This window comes from Girardinichthys multiradiatus, chromosome 13 (genome assembly GCF_021462225.1).
Source record: "Girardinichthys multiradiatus isolate DD_20200921_A chromosome 13, DD_fGirMul_XY1, whole genome shotgun sequence".
Lineage (NCBI taxonomy): Eukaryota > Metazoa > Chordata > Actinopteri > Cyprinodontiformes > Goodeidae > Girardinichthys > Girardinichthys multiradiatus.
The window spans coordinates 31,764,961-31,782,289 of record NC_061806.1 but is presented as its reverse complement, the minus strand read 5'-3'; the positions used below and the strand labels follow the sequence as shown (position 1 = coordinate 31,782,289).

Below are 17,329 nucleotides of genomic sequence, written 5' to 3'. Positions count from 1 at the left end.
TAAATCAACAAAATTCAACATCTGCTTCTGTTTTTTTCTCCCACAAAAATCCTTTTTATCATGGGAGCTTTTATTATTTTAGAGATTCATGTCGAATCTCTGAAAACCCTTTGTGCTTTGTAAATATTAAAGGCTTTCTCGTGAAACAAAAAAAGGCAAAGGTTTTTAATGCCGGCATCTTTATCTTTGTACCAGAGATGAATATTTCATTTGAGTTTTGTGAAATAGAATTAATACACACATGAATATCAGTATTATTGGTTTTTCAAGGTACATGTGGGACTTAAAGGTGTTGCTAAATAGCTAAATATTTTTCTTTGTTACCTGAACCACTAAACCTGAATATGATGTCACCGCACAAATTGAGTTCTGGCGTGCTACAGCCGATCAGAACACAAACAGAGCGAGTTGTGTCATTAACAGCAGAACTAATGTTGGCTACCATTTTAGTATTAGCAGAACTTTAGCTTTAGGGTTGGGTATAACTGACACTAATTAGGACGTTTAGGGGACTACATGGACGTATTTTATACAGGTTAGTGAGAGAGAATGAAGGGAAACCAGATAGAATGGAATAAGCTCTGGTTGAAGGTAGAAAAGTTACTGTCTACCAGTCATCAACTTTGCAAAACAATTCTTTTGGTTCATTAGTAGCCTGATAGCATTCAAGCAGGTAAGCAGCACAAAGCAAACCCCAATGAAATAAACAATATTTAATTGTTTTTATCCTAACCAGTTTTCTCTGACCAGACACAACCTTTTACTCTGACCCGTTCTTATGAGCAGATCTGATAGGACAATGAGTTGGTGCAAGCATCTGCTCAGGCTGGCACACGTGGGGGCAGCATACAGTGTTGTAGTTTGATGATCGTCTTCTGCAGGCAGTGGGGGAGGGGGAGGGGGGGTGTTCATTTATGTAATTAGGGATAATGTTGAATCTTTGGCTCAGTTTTGTTTCTACAGAAGCTCAGAAAGAAACATCAAGGTGGCTAGTCTTATTTTCGGCTAGGTTATGGTCACTAGATTTACAGACAGCAGACCACGCTGTAATTTGGATCCACAGTTTATTTGAAGTTGTCCTTTTTTGCTCAGCTAGCGACATCAAGATATTCACGTGTGTGTCCTCCCCGATGCAACCTATGAGGGCTGCTGCCAGAGTTTTTGTAGCTCTATGACGTCATGGGGATTCCAGCCGTGAAACCCCTCCTACCTGGGAGCTGTGCATGAGAATGGATAAAAACTGTGCATTCTGGGATTCTGAGTTTTTACCAGTCTCTTTTGTTCTCTCTGTGTAGTTCATTCCTTTATGTTCCTTCCATGGCTGAGCCAAATATCAGAATACATTTCTGAAAGTATCCCCTTTAATAAACCATGGACTACCTTTGCAGGACATAGAGTGGGATTTTCTTTAATCAATAATCAGGAGTCTTTTTGAGTGCTAATGATGGTTGTAGGTTTGTCTCAGTATGCCTACTTCAAGTTAATAATTGTGGCCCTTTCTCTTGCTCAAAGACCAGCTAAATTGTATTAAGACAGCTGATGAAAATTTTATCTAAATCATTTTTCGAACCAATATGGTTATCGCACACTAAAAAATATTGTTACTTTTAGTGAAAAGTACAAAGTTTCCAAGTCATATTGGGTATATATAATTTTTATCATTGAAAGTAAATATTGCCTATTTCTTTATTATTTGAATTGTAATTAAATAAAATGCTGCCACAAAGGCAGAGTTTCAAAAAATGCTTAAATGGCTAATGATCTAAGATTAAATTAAAATTTAAGAAGGATAATGCATTAAATCTCTTCATATTATGAAGCTTATTTATGTAGCATTTTACCAATATATACAGTCCTTTGAAAACGTATCTATACCCCTTTGATCTTTTTTATTTTCTTATGTTACAACCACAAATGTGTTTTACCTGGATTTAATTTGATGAAATACTGCATGATTGTGAAGTGTAAAGGAAATGATACATGTTTTTCTAAAATTATTTACAAATAAAAAAAGTAAAATGTTGTTGACTGTATTTATTTTCAGCCCTCAATACAATAGAAATAACGTCTATTCCCCATTTAGTAATTGGATTCCACCTGTGTGTACTCTCATGTCAGTACAAAAAAGGCATTAATGGTTTGTTAGAACACATAAGTGAATAAACAGTATCATAAGGATCAAAGACACAGCAGTCAAGACAGGTTTAAAGCTAGCCCTGCTTTAAAACAACTTCATAAGTTTGAAACATCTCACAAAGCAATGTTTACACTGTCATCTGATAATAGAAAGTTTGTGGCACAACTGCAAAACTATCAAAGACAAGGCTATCCAAGGAGAGCATTAAGCAGCCCAAGCAGAAGAAATGCCTGTGTAAGTCTGGAGGAGTTGCAGAGATCCACAACTCGTGGGAGAATTTGTTGACGAGACAACTGTTAGTCATTCACTGTGCAAATCTGACCTTTATGAAAGTACTGTTAGCACATGTTGTGTAGGGGATACAGCAGGTGAATAGCACAACAAAGCCAGATATTACAGCAGTGTGGCCCACCTACTTTGATGCCACATGAGGTCTTGATGTAATAAAATCAATCACACAATTAGGATTCCTTCTCAAGATGGAATCCTAATTGTGGACAACTGATCTTGCACTTGTAGGCAACCAGCATTTCTTTATGACATGCTTGAAGTGCCAAGATGGCACATAAGAGAACAAAAGATGGTGGTTATCAGGAGACCAAAAACCAAAAGCATTACATGTGGTGGAAAACACTGCACTCCCCCTGGACATACCATACACATTAATTCAATTCAATTCAGTTTTATTTATATAGCGCCAATTCACAACACATGTTGTCTCAAGGCACTTCACAACAGTCAGGTACATACATTCCAATTAATCCTAACAATTGAACAGTGCAGGCAGAGTTATTTATTCAAATTGGATAAAACGTTTTTCTGTCTAAGGAAACACTAAAAGACAAGGCCATGTGGATCATCGGTAGAGGGTGAGTATTAAGTTGTTGCCAGCAGAAGCTTGGACGATTCTCCTCTCCAGAAAGGTGTCACAGGTAGACACAGAGCCAGGCCAGATGTAGCTTCATTCATTAAAACATGGTGGTGGCAACATCATGCTGTAGGGATACTACAGCCAAAATAAAGGACATCACTGGCAATACTGGAACAAAACCTATAAGAGGCAGCAAAAGTATTGAGACTGGGGTGGAGTTTCACTGTCCAGCAGGGCATAGACCCTAAATGTACACACAGAGTAAGAAAATAATATTGTTTTATTTTTGGAAAAGCATTTAGTGTAATAAATGTAAACTTTTTGTACCATCACTACTTCAGAAAAAGAGTTAGAAAAACATCTAAATTAACATCTTAAGGGGGAAAATCTTTCTGAAAGAAAAACCCTCTCAGAACAAATACACTCAAATTTTGGCATCTACAACAACAACAAAAAAGACAGAGATAAAAGACTGCATCAACTAGGGGTCAATTGTGCACAGGGCAAAGCAACTGCTGAGCACTACACAACTACACATCCCATGGTTCCAGGCGGGGTATCCACAGATGGTGTTCCCAGGTTTTGTTTTGCTAGCATTGGGCATGAGGTGGAGGGGGGGCTGTTTTTCTGTGGAGGAGTCAATATGTTCCTTTTTCAGCACAGAAACTTGTGCCAATTGGCAGGAGAAGAGGTGATATTTAAAGATGACAAAAGAAGTCATGGTGGACAGGATGAGGTAAGAAAAGGAAATCAAATATATATATATATAAATAGAGAAAAAAGCAATGGGACAAGGTAATTGGAATTGGAAGAAATATGTATACTGTGGTTGGACAACAAAGGATATAAGCACAGAGGACCAGCCAGAGAAATTATGTAGGGAGAAATTAACTGAAGGGCAAGGGAATTAAAATAGAGATGCATTAAGAAAGAGAGGTGGAAAAAGAGAATAAAAATATCAAAGAGAGAAAGAAATGTAAATATGAAAAGGACATTTGCCCTCATGCTGTCAGAAAGAACATACTGTATCTCTTAAAATTACTTAAATTTATAAGATATTTCTACAGTATTTTACTTCAGCGCCTTCTACACTTTCAGAGACATACAACCTGCTTAGTTCTCAAACGGGATTAAGACGCTGAAGGCTTTGAGAAACAAACACTCATCCTATATAATGACTGCTGGACTGATAGCGCTAATGAGCTTATGCAGCTGAACTTAGGACATGCACACATAAACGATGAGGAGGCTGGGCCAGTGAAAGATGTGGTAAGGTGCTGTGGAAAGGTGTTGTCAAAGGAAGGAGAATAAAAGGGCATACCTTGGTCCAAAGACTAAGGAAAGACCTTTAAACACACATGCATTCAGTATGTCACATACACACACAAGTATATGCACCACAACTGGCAGAAGCATTGCTTTGCATAAGTACGTGTGCCAGAAGGAATAAGAGCAGAGCAGCATTTACAAATATGTTAACATGTGATATGTGACACAATTTTGAACATGTTTCAGTGCCAAATTGGAGAATCAATAGTCTTTTCTCCTTGGGATTTTTTCACCTTGATGCACATGTGTCCCACAGAGTGTTATTTTCTCATTATCATCACTGAATTCCAAAGGATTGTTTATAACTGTGGATTTATTGATGGTCAGTTTTGCTGTTTGGTCCCATCAAGGGTTCTTCTAAAGATAATGAATTTTAAAGCAGCTTTTTTTCAAGCTGTATATCCTCTGAACACTAAAATGTCAGTTTATCATATATACAAATTAGAAAATAATTTGACAGTGTTTGAGTAGCATTTTAATAAGATTTGCTAATCCATTTTAATTTATTGCACAATATTTATCAAACATATATCATGCCTGGTTAGAAAACTAAAGGTGGTTTATTTTGTACAATTAAAGTGGACTCAAAGTCTTGGTTGTATCTAGGTGTTTAAGTTTTGTTTATAGGTTTAATACATTTCTGCGAAGGGACATTGAATGTTTATAGAAAATGACATCAACAAAGCATGTAGCTTGCATGTATACTTAAAAACAAATATTGCGCACACTATTAGTGTCATTCTTTGTGGAAATGTTATGCTACAAAACGTGTTTAAGCTTGCATTTTTAATTACCTTTACATTTTCAAACATTGCTCAATTATTTAGCATTTTTTACCCAAGTTAGTAAGAGCCACAGTGGAAGGTCTAAAAAGCCAGATGTGGCTCTGGAGCCGCAGGTGACAAGACTCCTGTCATGAGAACAAAATGGTGTTTGTGAGATCTTTTGTTCAAGAACATGATTTTAAGTCAACAAAAAAATTTTCTTCCCACACAAAACTGATGTTTTTTTGAAAACCGACATTTAAACCCACAAACCTCTTCTGGCTATGTGCATGCCATGCAGAAATGCACGTAGGTTGCATGCAATGACAAATGACATCTGTGAAATAAAAAAAAAAAAATGTCACACACATTCAAAAGCAATATTGCAAATTTGTTTCTGATGAAATCCAGGTTTAAACATCCATGAAAGCATTAATTTTTTCATAGTATTGAGTAAACTTTGAGGTAAAAATTTGTTACAAACTGAGTAATTTAAAAAAATATTTTTACATTTGTTGTTAAGATATTAAGGCAGAATAACGGGGTTGCGAGGAGTGGCACAATGCAGCACCCCCAACAGGGACGTCAAGAAGACCAGGTACCCGCCACTGCCGCTCGGCCCATAGGCCGAAATGAAGCTCAGAGAACTGTCCCTGACCCGAAGGCGCGGGGATGCGACCCTCTCATCCACTGGGGTAAACCCCAAGACGAGACGGCTGAGCTGGTGGGCAAGAAGCAAACCCAACTTAGCTCGCCGCCTCTCCCCGTGGACCACTCCAGAGTAGAAGAGAGTCCAACCTCTTTCGAGGAGCTGGGTTCCAGAGCCCACAATGTGCGTGGAAGCAAGCTCGACTATTTCTAGTCGATATCTCTCGACCTCCCGCACAAGCTTTCCACGTCCCTAGAGCCAGCCTAAGCATCTGGAGATTGTGTCGTTGAGGTCTCCAACTTCGTCCGCTGCCCGTTCCTCTTTGCGCCGGCCCCTCATGGTTCCCCCTGCGGGTGGTGGACCGACTTGGGGATGGCCTGGCATCTCTTATTCGGGCTTGGCCCAGTCGGTCTGGCCACCAGGCACTCTCCGATGAGTTCCGACCCCAGCCCTGGCTCCAGGGTGGGACCCCAGCTATGTCGTACTAGTCCACGTCAGGTGCCTCGACTTGGTGGTCCTCATGAAGGAGTCATGAAACGCTCTTTGTCTGACCCATCACCCAGAGCCTGTTTGCCATGGGAGACCCTACCAGGGGCATTTAAGCCCCAGACAACATAGCCTCTAGGATCATTCGAGCACTCAAACCCCTCCACCACGTTAAGGTGGCGGTACAAGGAGGATATATATGTGTGTGTTTGTGTGTGTGTGTGTGTGTGTGTGTGTGTGTGTGTGTGTGTGTGTGTGTGTTTATGGATAAATTACACATTGTCCTTTTATGGTTAACAAGGTATTTATGGATTTAAATTCAGTATTTCCTAAACATTGTATACACTTAACCTAAAAAAGTTATGAACTGCACAGAGCACCAAGTCTCTTTTTCATACATGAAATAATTTTATTTATTCAGGATTAACAATCAAATGTTAGTATAGTCCAGTGAGCATTTGTTACAACCCCTTAGGGGTAGGCTGGGGACACCTGAGGACCTGGTATGGCTCTCAGTTTCTTTAAACCCTGAAAGCCAACTGATTTTGTCTCCACTCTCCTCCACAGGTTTGCTGCCATATTTTAAATTGTACATTAAAACACTTTCACATACATCCTTCACTCATGCACACCCTACACCACTGATTTACTGACTTTCACACTTCATTCATTAGAAACTTTTGATTTAAACCTTAGTTTTTGTTAATTAAATCTATGTGCTATACATGGTGTGTCTTCCTTTTGTTTGTGGCCTTTGAGCCATGTCATAACACATTACATAACATGTTAACCATTCTTTATTGAATCCACAAAGCATTGTCTAGTCAGACAATGCAACTCAGCATCATGCTGAGAAAGGCAGCTTGAATAAAGGCTGCTCAAAGTTGATTGGTGGTTTTGCTTTCATTTGATCTAAGTGGGTAACACTTATGGTCACATGAAAGAGCCAGCAACATCTGTTAGCCTCTTTTATGTTAAAATTCAATCAACTTCATATGCAATGATGTTAGCGCTCAAGGTCCCTCTAGTTTGAACAGATCATCACAAACAGGTACATTCCTCTTTATCAACATTTGAGTTCATATGATGTGAGTTTGAGATGACCCAAATACAGGCAAGCAGGAGGCAGATTCAAAAATCCCACTTAGAGCTTATATGACACAACAAAGACACATGAAAATCCTGATCATGCAGCATAACTTTATGTTTGCAGAAAATTTGAAAACCGTCAGTAAAGAGCCAAAGAATCTAAATAACAGGAGTGGTGATTAGTGAGTGGGAACAGGTGAGCTGATTAAGAATATGGAGTAGGTGGTAAGTTGTGGAGGCGGGAAAATAGACAAATAATGACATCTAGAAACTGTGGCAAGAATCAAAAGAATCTAAATTCAAAACTTACAGAAATGCATAATACTAAAACACAAGTAATAACCTTAAAGGTTTAAAAAAAAAAAAAAAAAAGTGAAACAAACCAGAGTTTAAAGTTATTTACCTCCGTTACTTTGATTAAAAAACAAAAGAAAGAAAAAACGTTTTTGGGATAATCATGTTTCGAACACAGTTTAACAGAGTTCAAGCTTGCCATTTCAGGTATTCAGTCAAATCGAACTTAAAAGTTTAAAATATTTCTCAGCATAAGAAGAGATGCTCCTGTCCTGCATGACTGGTTGAAAATTAACAAAACACTGTTTACACCTAGGTTAGGATAAAAGAGCTTGTCATACAGCTACAGATGATCTGAAAAGCTTCATAGCTGACTGAGTTCCTGTAGTGAAACTGACCTTGCCACTGTGAATGACTCACATCATCAGTCTGCTGTTAAAACAACTCGAGTTAGTGGCTGATTCATTTCCCCTCACCTCAGAGAGCACTTGATGGGGATGTTACCTCACGCCTTATACAAGCACTTAACAGACCTGAAAAGATCTTTTTAATGAAGCAGACAGATGTTTATTAAGTCTGCCCTTTGGGCCAAAGCACCCACTGGCCTCAAATCATTAAATCAGGAGCTTCTAATTCATACTTAGGAGAAACACAATAACATGTCTCTGTATATCTTTTTGTTTATACGTCCTTGTGCCATAAAAATGTCTTTGGTTAGATGCTTTTTTTTATTTTGGTTTGAACAAAAGCTGGATTGAAGGTCCTGTTTTACTATATATGTTTGTGAGACAATGACAACTGGCTGATTCTGAGATAAGTCGGTGAATGCAGTTTTTCAAACTGTTTCAATCACATTAAAATTTTGTTGAAATTAGACGTAGCTGCTCAGCATAAACTCTGAGGGGGTGAAAAGAGCAAAATGTTTTTAGTTTAAAGCTTGATTTTATGTATTTTTCTATAAAGAAGTATTAAAATTTTTTTGGGAGAATTCCAACCTGTGAAAAGCTGATTTTTTTAAAAGGCTTTCTGATGCCTATCGTCCATTAAATTCTTCATTTTTTGCAAGCCACTGAGGTTCTTGAAGTCCAAACATCCATTTCTTTCTTAGTAGAGCAGCAGAGGACTACTTGCTATATGAAGAAACAGAATTGTATTCAGAGAGTGAAACTATTATCCTTCTGAATTTTTGGTATTTCCTGCTCTTGAGTATTTTTGGGACAAACAAAACTTCTGGCTTTGACCCCACTGGATAATGCTCATCCCTGCCCATATATGTTTGTGTGTTACTTAGTGTGTTTGAACTTGTGCTTTGGTGTGATAAATTTTGGGTGACCAATCTCTAAATACTGAACTAAAGTAACAAAAATACTGAATTTAGAGAAGAAAGGTGAAATTTGAGATGTATGTATGATTTGACTACATCTAGTGGTGAAGCCAGCTGTTGGGACCACAGCAATGGAAACAACAGTAAAACTTTGGTACAAACTTTTCTGGAACTTTCAAAATAAATTCCATTTAACCAACTTTCAGCACAACTTCAGAAGGGGGAAACGGGATAACTGCGAACTTCCTGTGATGTCACTGCCCGAATAAGAGCACAGCGCTTGCTACATCCTGCCTCTTCCACGCCGGTGATCATCGGGATTTTGCTGGCAAAAAAAAAACACTTCAAACTGGATCCAAGGATGTCATGCGATCATCGATCATATGCAAAGTTAAGTACGAATGAAATACTGTATGTGTATCCAATATTTTCATTCATGAACGGGGAAATTAAGGTGTAAGCATTGCTTACTTTCTCTCTGAGAGCTGCAGAAGCAAACTGTCCCAGAGAAGTTCCCTACAGAGACGTGGTCTCAACGAAGCCAAGCGGAGCGGTTTTCCCTGCCTGAGAGAAGGACAACAGGAGCCGCATCACCGGGGTTACGGTAACGTGCAGTTTTGGCCGGCCGGCAGACTTTGGACGTTCTTCAGATTTAGATTGAAATGATCTAAATGTTTTTCATTTTATGAAGTTTAGTTTTGTTTGTGTTGAACTCTATCTGGGTGCTAGCAGAATATCTGCAGCACACGTGTTCAGGTTGTGTTCTTTGTTTGTGGATTTTTAAAGTTAAGACAAACTTTGTTTAAAGGGTGAATTTAAACAGAAGGTTGATCATAACGCGCCGTCTGCTCTTATGCATTTAACCCGTTTATTAACTCTGGTATTTTACAAGTATGTGTTTGAATATGGTGCTAAGCTATTAGCTTCTATTGTTAGCTCAACTGCTAACCGGTAAGAACACGTGCTTGCTACTAAAAAGTATTTAACAGAAAGGTTGTTAGTTTTCAAGCTAGTGAATAATAGTCCCTAAACATCATTTTACTAAATGTGATAACTAAGTAAACACCATTAAGCCTTATTTCTCCAGAAAGATTTGTCTCTTTTCCAAAATACTCTCTTAATAATATTTCTTTAAATATTGTTTTAATAAAGGCAGCTAATTAGACACCGTTGCGAAATGGTCATCCAGAAGGTTGGTTTTATTCAGCAGATCATTATTTAAAACATTATTTTATTAAAATAATATTTTATCTGATCTTGCATTGTGAATGGTTGTCTAAACGTTTGCTGATTATTGCCTAAGTTAGTTCCAAGACTAACTTAACTTCATTTCCAGATTCTTCAAGATAATCCTTGGTTCTCAAACATAAACATTACATGGTAATGTTGCATCACTCTTTTGGTCATGATTTTCAAACATCTTTAATCAACTTGTTTATATTATACATAGCCCATTAGTCCTCCCTATTCTTTAATTCTGCTTGGTAGTTAGTAGGATTGTTTTAGCATAGTAAAGAGTTTGTTGATTGAAATATGTTTGACTTTGAGTTGACTTATTTTTGTTAATAAATTCTTGTATTTTAAGAAATTGTGTGAATTCATTCCATGTGTGTGCAGAGTTTATGCTGTTCAATAATGTCAGAACTCATCTCACATCTTTCTATTTTGTCCTTATGCCACCGCCTTACAGGTCTGGTATTCACAGGACAACCCTTAACAGACCGAAATATTATTTGATAAAATATTAAAATATTAATATTAAATAATATTCACAGATTAATAATCATAACACAGCCAGACAGATGAGTGTGTACCAGTCTCAATAAAAGTAGATCTTACCATTCTTGTAAGATGTGTGGGAGAGCCAGCGGCAATAGAAGTTCAAAATACTTCAATGGATGGGTGTTTTAGCCCTAAAATAAAATCCATAATAGAACAAAATGAACCCAAACATTTTCTCTAACAGGAGAACCTATGGTAGGATGATTTTGGCACAAATATTTTATTATTATCTAACAATAAATTCGATAAAATATGTCATTTTGTATAAGGCAACAATTTTCGCCGCGTAAAATTTATTTTTGTTTCCCTTCAGAAGACCCGGCCTTATGCATAGGCATAATATGCAGCTAGTTAGGGACACATTTGGACTGGGGACCCCATGAGCATTTGAAATTACTCAGAAATGGTTTACAAATCTTCCCACTAAACAGTAATTGTTTGATGGACATGAAAATGATGGCTATTGGGTCTGTCGGTCCATGACCAATTCTGGACGTCTACATGACGTGCAAACTAGGTCCGCTGTTTGGACATCTAACCATGACCCCACTTGTACATTGATATGCAGTTAAAGTTTTGAACGTCAGACTAGGGAACTTTTTTGGAGATCATATAGATGTCTAAGAGAGGTGCAATAATATATATATATTTTTTTAAATAAGTAAACATGAATAGATTTAATTATTATTTGAGATTTAATGTAAATATTTATTTATTGAGTACATCTGTAATTTTTTATTTACATTTGTATTTCCTCTATGGGTTTATGCAATTTTAAATGTCATTATTATTTAATTAATAAAATAAAAAAATAAACTTTTTATTCATATAGTACTGGTAACAAATCCATATGCTAAAAATAAACATTTCAACAGCAAGTCACATTTCGTACAACAATTATTAGTTTACCTGGTAGCTTTTAAACTAAACATTAAAGATGGGCTCTGCCCATACTGAAGCTGCTTTACCAGACAACATCCAAACCAAGTTGGATGTTGACTGTGGAAAGTCAGTGGAAAATCTCTAACTGATCTGTAGATTGAAAGACTTAGATCTGGAATCTAAATATTGTAAAATTAATAAATAAAATTGTCAAAATTCGTATTTTATGCTGTGTGCTACTTAGTGTATAAATAATGTGAATTGATAAATAGGACTATCAAGCAATAATATATCTTCTGATACAGTTAAATTAAGGAATTTATTATCTGTACAGTTCATTTTTCAAAGAAGTTGTGTTAAATGAATAGAATGCAAGAACAATCACTTATGGATGGACGGCAAAGGAGTTGGGTTGCTTGTGGGTGATATGCTTAATTAGAATCAGGACCCCTAAATATATTCTGTTTGGGCCTTTTTCAACAAAAGTTGTAAACGTTTTATTAGGGTTTTTTGTGGTACCATTTAAAGTGATGATAAAATATATATATATATATATATATATATATATATATATATATATGTGTGTAAGTACAGAGCTTTTGGATAGAAATTGTCTAATATCAAACCGTCGCATGTCTAATACTTGCTTCTCCTACAATCAGTTGCAGTTTACTGTTAAACACTAAACAAGAGTTACATTCAATCATATTTTGAAATGTTAATGGAACCGGGGGAGGGTCAGTTAAAACAGTAAAAGTAACTGTCCCAATCACAGTGTCAATATCTGGGATTTAAGAAACAAACAGATTAATACTTATCCTTATAAGGCTATGTTTTTTCAGCATAATAAAATTCCAATTATTCACTGTTTCCATGGCTAACAGTTAACTTTTTTGTTTTCCAATGTTATTGCCAAAAATCATGTAAACGATAGTACCCTCATGTAAAAATGTTTTTCTACTATAAGAGCTAAGTGGAAATTATTTCTAACCCAGCCGTATGACCTATGATAGAACTTCTGCAGTGTGGACACACAAACAAGGAAGCATCCTCCAACAGCTATGAGTTATGAAATATTGCTTCCAGCTCAAAACATTTGACTGCCTTCAGATTGTATCCAAGGTCATTTTAAACATTCTCCATAAACCCTTTGCAAAAGTCTGACACAAAAACATTGTGACAGAAAGCTTTGTCAATTCTTGGAGAGGATTCCTCTGTTATATTTACATATTTGTTTCAGATCTCTGAACCAATTAGAATTCTATGTTTTCTCTCGTTTGTGCAAATCTTAATCACTTCTTGGTCATTATTACAAATGAAAAAAGTGAGCATATACAACTAGCCAATTTCTCAAACATATGTCTGATAAAACAAAGAAACCAGGAGTGCAGGAGTGCTGCAATTTGGTACAGCGGTGAACATAAAGGGTTCCTTAAGAACATCCCAAGAGTTATTCACCATGTTTACCTGGCTCCTGGTATGTCGTAAAATTCTCGTTTTTTTCCTCTCAGGTGTACACATAGTGGCCCAATCACATCATCCTCAAACACTTCACGTCATCCTCCTCTTCCGCACCTCCCTCTGTTTTCTGTCCTCCATGCACCACTGGGAGCGAAGCAGCTTTACTCCGCTGTTCTCCACACTCTGTTGAGACTGTACAACATAACGCTAAAGCGAGCTGCTTCCAGATGCACTACACTAATCACCCCACAGCACATTCTTCTACTAATGGGCGAGGGACCGGCGGCTGTCAGCAAAGCAGCACACATCTGTCCTCAGCCCAGAAGGACCATTCTGTCATACAACCACATTGCATTTTAAGAAGAATTTCACAAAAAATCTATGCAAACACACAATTGCACACATGAGCATCATTTCTGCCTGCAGCTGAAGAAGTCCTGAGAAGCTCTATCCTAAGAGCTCGCTTTAAGAACCAAAAAGTGTGTCTAATTTTAAAAAAGATGTGAGAGAATGCAACTGGAATAAGGTGGTGAAAAAAAAATGTATGTGTGCAATTATGGGCTGAGTGTCAGTAAAGAATCATAAGATAATGAATATACTCACCCTGCTGAGCAAAGAGCTAAACGGTGCAGCCGAGATGATGTGCGCACTGAGAAGCCAAATTTGCAGTTTCTCCCCCTCCTATCTCCCTTACCCTACAGTATCTGCTGCTCTCGCCACACACTCGCTCTGCCTCTGACTCGTGTCTCCCCAAATCTCCCCTCTTTCTCTCCTCCTTTGCTCCTCCTCTCTCACTCCTCTTCCTTCTCCTTTACTTCGCTGCTCTTTCAGCACTGCGGAGAATTGTTTGGGATTGGCTTCACTACTTTGGTTACAGGGAGGTGGGACTGGTGTGTCTCTTTGTGTGTGCTTGTGTGTGTATGTGTGAAGTAAAGGAGTGGGGTGGTGGCGGTGGGGTTGCAGTGATGTTGGCTAGAGGGAGAAGGAGGCTTACGCATACACATATGGATAAAACAGCGTGGCACAAGAGTGCGGTGCCTGGAATTGAGGACACATCATGCACTTTGACAGCATGACAGATTCAGATGCGCAGCAGCTATTAACATTAACTCATTAATGAACGCACCAATATTTCTCAATAATGTGACTGGGAAATAAAAAAATATTAGGAAATGATTTGAAAGGGTATTAAATAAAGAACCTGAAGGGGTAATGTGGTATTACTTTCAAACACTATGAACACGCTATCCCAGCTTTAGAACATGGTGGTGGCAGTATTCTGCTGTGGGGATGATTTTCTTCATCAGGGAGGAGCTGGTCAGAGTTAAATGTATGATAGATGTAACAAAATATAAGATAATCATAAAAGAAACTTGTTCTAAGCTGCAAAAAAAAAAATCACTAATGTGGGTGATATTAAACAGGTACCAGACATTTAGTTTATGTTGTAGTAAGTTATTAATTTGTCTCTGTAATTAATTATTTATCACAAGTTGATATCCAATATGTTACAGCTATTAATATAATATCAATTTATGACATCAGTACAATATCAGCATGCACCAAAATACTAATGCAACCATACCGTAGCTGATCTGCAGTATAAAAGCAGAAAATGTAATTAACCTGCAATGGTATTACTATAACATTATTGGGGGAAATCACAAGATGCATGTTTTGTAATTAGTTTTTGTTAGAATTTATGCAATGCAAAAAAGCACATCTTAGTATTTACATTGAGGCAAACAATTTCTACTTAGAAATTAATTTGCATGTCACTGGGTGCATAAATCTGTTGGCAAGCATAGCTATATTGCATTTTGTTACAGTATGTCACCTGTTTGCACACTGAGAACAGATTTTGTCCCACTCTTCTTAACAGAACCTCTTTAAATTCTCAATGTTTGTTGGCTGTCATTTGGTAACTCAAAGCTTCAGCTACTTTCACAAATGTCCTGCAGAACTGAAGTTCGGAGACTGGTCAGGCTACTCAATAGCGTGAATGGGATTCTACTTTAGCCTGTAGTTGAGGCAGCCTTTGCCATTAGCTGTATTTTTGAAGCTCTTGTCATGCAGGAAAACCCTTTTATGACTTGTTGTCAGTGTTCTTGGCCGAGGGAAAAAAGTCCTTCAACAACATTTAAAGGTGCATGACTCTGTCAATTAGCCCCTCAGTGGGGTGAAGTCATCCTGTCACTATATCAGAAAGTCAGCTCCAAAGCATAATGTTGTGAATATGAATATGAATATATTATTTAATATTTAATATTAATATTTTATCAAATAATATTTCAGTCTGTTAAGGGTTGTCCTGTGAATACCAGCCCAATAAGGCGGTGGTATTAGGACAAAGTCAAAAGGGATGAGCAAAACTCTGCACACACATGGAATGAATTCACACAATTTCTTAAAATACAAGAATGTATTAACAAAAATAAGTCAACTAAAAGTCAAACATATTTCAATCAACAAACTCTTCACCATGCTAAAACAGTCCAACTAAACTACCAAGCAGAATTAAAGAATAGGGAAGACTAATGGGTTATGTACAATATAAACAAGTTGATTAAAGATGGTTGAAAACCATGACCGAAAGAGTGATGCAACATTACCATGCAATGTTATTTATGTTTGAGAACCAAGGATTATCTTGAAGAATCTGGAAATGAAGTTAAGTTAGTCTTGGAAACAACTTAGGCAATAATCAGCATAGCTTTAGACAACCATTCACCACAATGCAAGATCAGATAAAATATAGACTGATACATTAGCCTGTGACTCATTTTGTGCACAATATCCTGTTTGTAAATTTGTGGGGATTTTATATGTAAGAACCATAAGAAAGTTGCACCAGCTTTCTAACACCATGTACAGTTGAAGTCAGACAATTACATACAACATATAAAAAGAAGCATAACTTTTTTCTCACTGTATGACAGTGAACAACATTTTCCTGGATCAGGTCAGTTGGTGTTACCCAAATTATTTATTTTTTGTTAAATGCCAGAATAAATGCAAGAGGTACAATTTTTAAAGATTTTTTGGTTACTTTCCTCAAAGTTTGAGGTTTACATAACCTAAGATTAGCCTACTATGCCTTTGTACAATGTACAAAAGCCATGGAGACACAGTGGTGTTTTTCATGTGCGACCATCAAACTGTTCAGGAAGGAGACACCTGTCTGTACCTGGGAGATAAACGAAATGTGCATATCAACCCCAGAAGAAGCCATTACTTTAACAGAAACATAAATAGACAACAAAGTCATTATGTTGGAGTGGCCTTTGCAAAGTCCTAATCTCAGTTCCATAAAATAAATTGTAAAGGATCGGGGTGCAAGGCAGCCTACAATAATGAATCAGTTACACTACTTCCACTTAAAGGGGATATATCATGCCAAATCCAATTTTTTAGCCCTTAAATACATTTGGTTCTGTACTTGGAATCGGTACGAGTGCAGAAAAGTTGAAATTAGTCTCTCCAGATGCTGTGTAGATACCTCTATATTCTATTTGGGTCATATTTTTCAATCCATTCAGTTTTCTCTATTCCATATTATGTTTTTCTTTACTATTATGTCACAGTATTTTCTCAAAGACCTCAAGGACTTCCAGCTTATCAAATTTGCTAATTCTCCATTTTATTTCTCGCTGCGATTTTGTAGTCCAAGCTCAAGTGTGCCGAAGATGCAAGTAGATAAGTCGAAATTTTCATTTGTTATTAACCCACACAGGTTATTACCTTCCCTCGGCATCAGAACCTGTTCGAAGCGTAAACTATGCTCCTTAATGTAGTTACTCGATATGGATGGAGAGGGTGTAAATACAGTTATAACACACCACCTCCACTCGTTCTGCATAAGACTCTGGCACAAACATTTGTCAACTATTGTTGACATTTTTTAATCAATTTGAGAATAAAAGTTTCTCCGGTGCTAGATCATTGTATTTCTGTTATCAAATTACAAAAATTGCTGAACAGAGAGGAGTGGAACGCTCAGCGACCTGGAGGGGCACTGGGTGTGAAGTCAATAACAATAAAATTTAAAGAGACAGCACCACAACGAGTTGCTCTCAGATGCACCTCAGAACAAGGGTAAAAGAAGGGCCTGTGGAACTACAATAACAAGAAATTCAGACCAACACATTGCAGTTTCACATTATATGGACCACAACTTAATGATTTAATTGTGAAAAGGAAAGATCTAATAGCATGATATGTCCCTGGAGGAGTGGGCCAAAATTCCAGTAAACTATTGTGA

At 37.3% G+C, this 17,329-nt stretch overlaps 1 protein-coding gene across 3 annotated transcripts in view; it reads right to left on the bottom strand.

Annotated features, from left to right (window-relative positions):
* The window catches only part of cacng7a (calcium channel, voltage-dependent, gamma subunit 7a), a 44,417-nt gene extending 30,491 nt beyond the window's left edge, over positions 1-13,926 (bottom strand). The window contains exons 1-2 of one of the 3 annotated variants that reach the window (XM_047384250.1): positions 13,672-13,926; positions 10,783-10,856 (exon numbers count right to left, since the gene is read on the bottom strand). In XM_047384250.1, coding sequence (XP_047240206.1) covers positions 10,783-10,785 — 3 coding nt within the window. In that variant the 5' untranslated portion in view covers positions 10,786-10,856; positions 13,672-13,926. The remainder of the gene's footprint in view (positions 1-10,782; positions 10,857-13,671) is intronic. The other 2 variants (XM_047384252.1, XM_047384251.1) reach the window with 2 other exon arrangements.
* Between the last annotated feature and the right edge of the window lie 3,403 nt (positions 13,927-17,329).